Source organism: Bos mutus, chromosome 15 (assembly GCF_027580195.1).
Source record: "Bos mutus isolate GX-2022 chromosome 15, NWIPB_WYAK_1.1, whole genome shotgun sequence".
In the NCBI taxonomy this organism is placed as follows: Eukaryota; Metazoa; Chordata; class Mammalia; order Artiodactyla; family Bovidae; genus Bos; species Bos mutus.
Window position 1 is genome coordinate 3,683,843 of NC_091631.1, and position 6,799 is coordinate 3,690,641.

Here is a 6,799-nt window from a genome sequence, read left to right on the forward strand (position 1 = left end):
AAGAGATCTCTAGTCTTTTCCATTTTATTTTTTTTTTTATCCCATTCTATTGTTTTCCTCTATTTCTTTGCATTGATCTCTGAGGAAGGCTTTCTTATCTCTCCTTGCTATTCTTTGGAACTCTGCATTCAAATGGGCATATCTTTCCTTTTCTCCTTTGCTTTTCACTTCTCTTCTTTTCACAGCTATTTGTAAGGCCTCCTCAGACTGCCATTTTGCTTTTTTGCCTTTCTTTTCCATGGGGATGGTCTTGATCCCTGCTTCCTTTACCATGTCATGAACCTCCGTCCTTTGTTCATCAGGCACTCTGTCTATCAGATCTAGTCCCTTAAATCTATTTCTCACTTCCACTGTAGAATCATAAAGGATTTGATTTAGGTCATACCTTAATTGTCTAGTGGTTTTCCCCAATTTATTCAATTTAAGTCTGAATTTGGCAATAAGGAGTTCATGTTCTGAGCCACAGTCAGCTCCTGGTCTTGTTTTTTTCTGACTGTATAGAGCTTCTCCATCTTTGGCTGCAAAGAATATAATCAATCTGATTTTGGTGTTGGCCATCTGGTGATGTCCATTGTAGAGTCTTCTCTTCTGTTGTTGGAAGAGAGTGTTTGCTATGACCAGTGTGTTCTCTTGGCAAAACTCTATTAGCCTTTGTCCTGCTTCATTCCGTACTCCAAAACCAAATTTGCCTGTCTCTCCAGGTGTTTCCCGACTTCCTACTTTTGCATTCCAGTCCCCTATAATGAAAAGGACATCTTTTTTGGATGTTAGTTCTAGAAGGTCTTGTAGGTCTTCATAGAACCGTTCAACATCAGCTTCTTCAGCATTACTGGTCTGGGCATAGAGTTGGTACCATGATATTGAATGGTTTGCCTTGGAAATGAACAAAGATCATTCTGTTATTTTATATCTAGATATTGTCTCCTAAATACTCTTATAGTTCCCTTATGATAGTAAATGACTAGTGAACAGTGATTCTATGCTGGACCTTGTTTTTAATTCTTTTAATGTTTTGCTTTGTTAAGTCCTTCCAACACCTTTGTGAGCTAGAAACCATTTATATTTATTTATTTATTGTATTAAGAGAATGAGGCATGGAAAGATTTAAAAACTTGCTCAGAGTGACACAGCCAGTAAATAATGAAATTAAGATTTACACCCAGGCAGTGTGGCTCTAGAATCAGATAGCAGACTGTTATCTGGTAGCACCAGCTCCCAGCTGGTGCTGGGTGCTCAATGGATCACTCCTCACTGATAGAAAAGAGAGCTCTCTTTTGGGAGGATCCAAAAGGGGGAAAACATACACTGTTTTCCTAGGAGTAATCTTCTTTCCAGGGAAGACAGGATAAAACACTTGGTCCAGATGCCTCTGTGATCATGTTAATTTTGTGACTCCAGGTGTAAACTCTTGTTGCTTTAGTTCTTTGGGGACCTGGCTCTAAATTATTGTAAACTCCCAAGGGAAAGTATCTTCTTCTAGGCAGTATATGAATCAATATGCAGGTCAAAGAGTATCTCTCTACTCCTACAATGTTCAAGATGATGGATTTGTCTTCTTCCAATACTCGAAAGTCATGCCTCTTAGAAAAAATTGTCACCATGAAGGAAATTGAATATTTCACACTTATATAAAGAAATGGTTATTTACTTGAAGCAATCAATGGACCTACATAAAGAATATCTTTAAGGAAGTGAGTACATTGCATTCTAGATAATATGACAGTTTTGAAGTATGATGGAGAAGCTTCAGGCTGCGCTTGAACGTTGGGAATATAACCCTTCCAGACCAAGTTCTCTTTTAAAGAGAGCAGACTGGCACTTTGTTTACTTCCTTAAACAGACAAAGTAACTGTTTTCTGTGACTTTTTCAGAACTTATTTTCTTGTTTATTTCTGTATAATATAGAGGTACTACAAAGTCCATAAAGAATTCTAAGGTCACAGAATGTTAGCTGTGAAAGTGGCATAAAGACTATCTTCCTTGCTTTATAAAGGACCTAAATTGACTCACATTCAAATAAATAAAAAGTTTTTGAACTAAAACTTGAACTAAACAAAAGCATTTATGCAATGGATAATGCTCTTAATCTATGCTGAGAAATATCTTTATGACTGTTGAAAATATACTCCACCTTAGCATTAGCAGAAAATCATAATGATAGATAATCACAAATCGAGTCACTTTTGTTTTTCATTTATCAAGCTCTACATATAACTATTATATAATTCGAGTAGTTTGTTGTATTTATTTATCACTGTAGTGATAATAAATGTTATTTAAAACAAGTTATTTTTCATATAAATTATCCTACATAGTAATCTTCTTGTAGGAATTTTAAACAGTTTGAGTCCTAATTCCTTAATTAATGAGTCCAAAAGTAACATATTCTTGAATGTATTTCATGCATAAAGTCTCATGCACTTGATATTTTACATATAACATTACCATAATTGATATTGCCTGGTAGATTTCAGGATAAATGCCCTAAAATAAGTTTATATGAAATATAATATATCATATAGAATAATTCTCCATTATTTTGGTGCAGAGATGCTAAATTTTACATATAGTTTCCATGACAAGTTGCTGTCCAACGTTGCCAGATCATTTGATGTTACAGGCAAGGCATCCTCATTCCTTCCATGGGTCATATTCTTTTAAATTAGTAACCTCTGTCATTTGTGTATATTACCCTTTCAACATCTTTGTATAAGTGGTAGTAGGGAATGGACTGATAAACACATATGTGAATTGTGTGTTTAAAATACTAGGATGCATGTGATCATTAAAATAAAGAAATACCCTATTTTTCACTTCTCAGATGTCATATGTTGTTAGGATCTGAATATCTCATTGGTTTTACAGTATTCCTAGCAGTGTTTCTCTAGCTGGGGTTTTATATCCAATTATGCAATAAGATGAAACATGAAAGGTAGTTCATATACAAATTTGTAACTTGAAAGAGTTTTAGATTACAGGATTAGACTCTTTGTGGTGGCAAACAATAGAGATTAAAGGTAAATTACCCAAGTTTACACAGGATCTTTGCACAAACTGCCAGGATCTAGTATGTGTGTGTGTGCTCAGTCGTTCAGTCATGTCTGACTTTTGCGACCCCATACTGTAGCCCATCAGGCTCCTCTGCCCTTGGGATTTTCCAGGCAAGTGTACTGGAGCATGTTGCCATTCCATACATCAGGGGATCTTCATGACCCAGGAGTTGAACCCATGTCTCTAGTGTCTCTTGCACTGGCAGGTGGATTCCTTACCACTGCACCAACTGAGAAGCTCAACCTAGAATCTGGGAATATTATTTTTTAGTTCCAGAGTGTTTCAGTAATTGTCTATTGTAGACCTATCTAACAGAACCTTTTATTGGCTTAATATGTTATTTGTAACTCAATGATTGTTTTTCATCAAAAAAAAATCTTTCTTATAACAGATTGCAGATGACCAATGGAAGATAAGAATCAGACAGCAGTGACTGAATTTCTTTTCTTGGGCCTCACAGATCATCTCTATCAGCAGATTGTTCTCTTTTTCATTCTTCTTTTTCTATCTTGCCACTCTGGGTGGTAACTTGGGGATGATCACTCTCATATGGATTGATCCCAGACTCCACACTCCTATGTACTTTTTTCTTAGCCACTTGTCCTTTGTAGACTTGTGTTCCTCTCCTTCCATTGCCCCCAAGATGCTGTGTGATATCTTTGTAAAGAAAAGAAGCATCCCTTTCACGGGTTGTGCTGCACAGATGTTTTTCTTTGTTCTTTTGTGGCCACTGAATGTTTCCTGCTGGCTTCCATGGCCTATGATCTATATACAGCCATCTGTAAGCCCTTGTTGTACACACTCATTATGTCCCAGAGGGTCTGTGTGCAGCTGGTTATAGGCCCTTATGCTGTGGCTCTTATAAGCACCATGACTCATACAAGTCTCACTTTTTGCTTACCCTTCTGTGGTCCAAATGTTATCAATCACTTTTTCTGTGATATTTCACCACTGCTTTCCCTTGCGTGTGCAGACACCTGGATCAATAAGTTGGTGCTTTTCACCTTGGCTGGAGCAATAGGAGTGCTCAGTGGCCTGATCATCATGATCTCCTATGTTTGCATCTTGGTGGCCATCCTGAGGATCCAGACTGCCAATGGGAGGAGGAAAGCTTTCTCTACTTGTTCTTCTCACCTGGCAGTTGTATCCATCTTATATGGAACCCTTTTCTTCAATTATGTTCGACCTAGCTCATGTTCCTCCCTAGATATCAATAAAGTGATTTCCCTCTTTTACACCATGATGATCCCCATGTTGAACCCCCTCATCTACAGCTTGAGGAACAAAGATGTGAAAACTGCATTCAGTATGAAATTTGAAAGGAAGAATTGCTTAGTAGCTAGGTAAAGTAGGGCTCTACTTGTATTGTACCATAGATATTGGTACAGAATGCTTAGTAAAAAGAATACTAGCCTGGAAATCTGAAGCTTCATGTGAGTCCTGGCTCTGTCTCTTCAAGATAATCTGAAAAATGGGCAGTTCTTTAATAATTTTCTGCTTCAATCTTGTTCCCTGTGACATGAGAGTGGCTTTAAAATAATACAGAGATGGAGTGAGAATATAAATGTATAAATATACTAGAAGAGAACTCAGGTGAATATTGTACAGTCATACATCTGTGAATCATATTTAATCTAGACATGAAAAATAGAAGTTATAACGGAAAGCTTAAAGTATGACAAACAATATTAAAAGGCAAATAAAAAAGAGAGAAAATATTTGTGCTCCTGAAACAAAGAGTGGGATAATATCCCTAATATTCAAATAACAGTCTAAAATTCACAATGAGAAAAACAATAGGTAAGTGTCAACTAAATGAACAGGCATTTTACAAAGATGGAAATGCAAACTGCCAAAGGTGCATGGAGAAAATGTTCAGCATCGTGATTGGTCAAGTAAATGAAATAAAATTAAAATGCCAAGGCAGTTCCTTTCAATGCAGGTGAAATGTTAACAGTTTAATTCCATGCCACTGATGGAAGAAGAGATCTTTTTTGATATGTAGTGATGCATTCATTATTTTCTACTGGTAGCAAGAATCTACTCCACTGTTTCCTAGGCCATTCGGTAGTTTTCATTTAAAATGATACATTTATATGGCTTTTGACTGAGAGATTCCTTTATTAGAAATCTAGACTGCTGCTGCTGCTGCTAAGTCACTTCAGTCGTGTCCAACTCTATGCAACCCCATAGATGGCAGCCCACCAGGCTCCCCTGTCCCTGGGATTCTCCAGGAAAGAGGACTGGAGTGGGTTGCCATTTCCTTCTCCAAAAAATCTAGACTACAGATGTATAAATGCCAAAACATAAGATTTCACATATTTAAGTGCTATGTGTTGTGGCGAATAAAATAAAAGAAATAACTTGAATACTAATCATGGAAGAAAGGTACATATTTTTCAGTGTAATGTTGTGCAGCAAATAAAGACTGAATTAGGTATTGATGGATTGAATTGGCAAGACCTATTGCATGCAGGCTACTGCTAGTTTAGAAAAAATCAGGTTGAAGATCAGTGCTTATGCTGGTCATTAAGGAAAAGAGCAAAACCTATATAATGAAAAAAATGTATATGTGTGTGTAGGTGTAAGTGAGCACAGGGAAAATTATAAACAATATATAATGAGCTACTGACAATGATTATTTCAATGTGAATGGCGTTGGAGGTAGGAAAAGAGAGCTCTTCCTCATAAACAGTTGTTGTTGGTGTTCAGTCGCTAAATTGCATCTAACGATTTGCGACCCCAAGAACTGCAGCATGCTAGGCTCCCCTGCCCTTCATTATCTCCCTAAGTTTGCTCAAACTCAAGTCCATCAAGTCAGTGATGCCATCCAACCATCTCCTCCTCTGTCATCCCCTTCTCCTCCCACCATCAATCTTTCCCAGCATCAGGGTCTTTTCCAATGAGTCAGCTCTTCACATCAGGTGGCCAAAGTATTGGAGTTTCAGCTTCAGTATCAGTCCTTCCAATTAATATTCAGAACTGATTTCTTTTAGGATGGACTGGTTGGATCTCCTTGCAGTCCAAGGGATTCTCAAGAGTCTTATCCAACACCACAGTTCAAAAGCATCAATTCTTCAGTGCTCAGCCTTCTTTATGATCTAACTCTCAGAACACCCATACCTGACTATTGGAAAAACCATAGCTTTGACTCTACATACCTTTGTCAGCAAAGCGATGTCTCTGCTTTTTAATACATTGCGAAGGTTTGTCATAACTATTCTTACAAGGAGCAAGCCTCTTTTAATTTCATGGCTGCAGTCACCATCTGGATTGATTTTGGAGCCCAAGAAAATGAAATCTGATACTGTTTTTCACATTTTCCCCATCTATTCACCATGAAGTGATAGGACCAAATGCCATGATCTTTTTTTTTTTTTTGAATGTTGAATTTTAAGCCAGCTTTTTCACTCTCTTCTTTCACCTTTATCCAAGAGGCTCTTTAGTTCCTCTTCATTTTCTGCCATTAACGTGATATCATCTGTGTATCTGAGGTTGGTGATATTTCTCCCAGCAATCTTGATTCCAGCTTGTGATACATCCACTCTGACATTTCCCATTATGTACTCTTCATATAAGTTAAATAAATTGAGTGACAACATACAGCCTTGATGTATTCCTTTCCTAATTTTGAACCAGTTTGTGGTTTCATGTCCAGTTCTAACTATTGCTTCTTGACCTACATACAGGTTTCTCAGGAGGCAGGTAATGAGGTCTGGTATTACCATTGCATTAAGAATGTTTCACA

At 37.3% G+C, this 6,799-nt stretch overlaps 1 protein-coding gene across 1 annotated transcript; it reads left to right on the plus strand.

Annotated features, from left to right (window-relative positions):
- Nucleotides 1-3,456: 3,456 nt before the first annotated feature.
- LOC102287705 (olfactory receptor 5G3) lies at nucleotides 3,457-4,398 on the plus strand. The gene is given in 3 exon segments (XM_005894451.2): nucleotides 3,457-3,545; nucleotides 3,547-3,764; nucleotides 3,767-4,398. Coding segments are annotated over 3 exon segments (939 nt in total).
- Nucleotides 4,399-6,799: the final 2,401 nt, after the last annotated feature.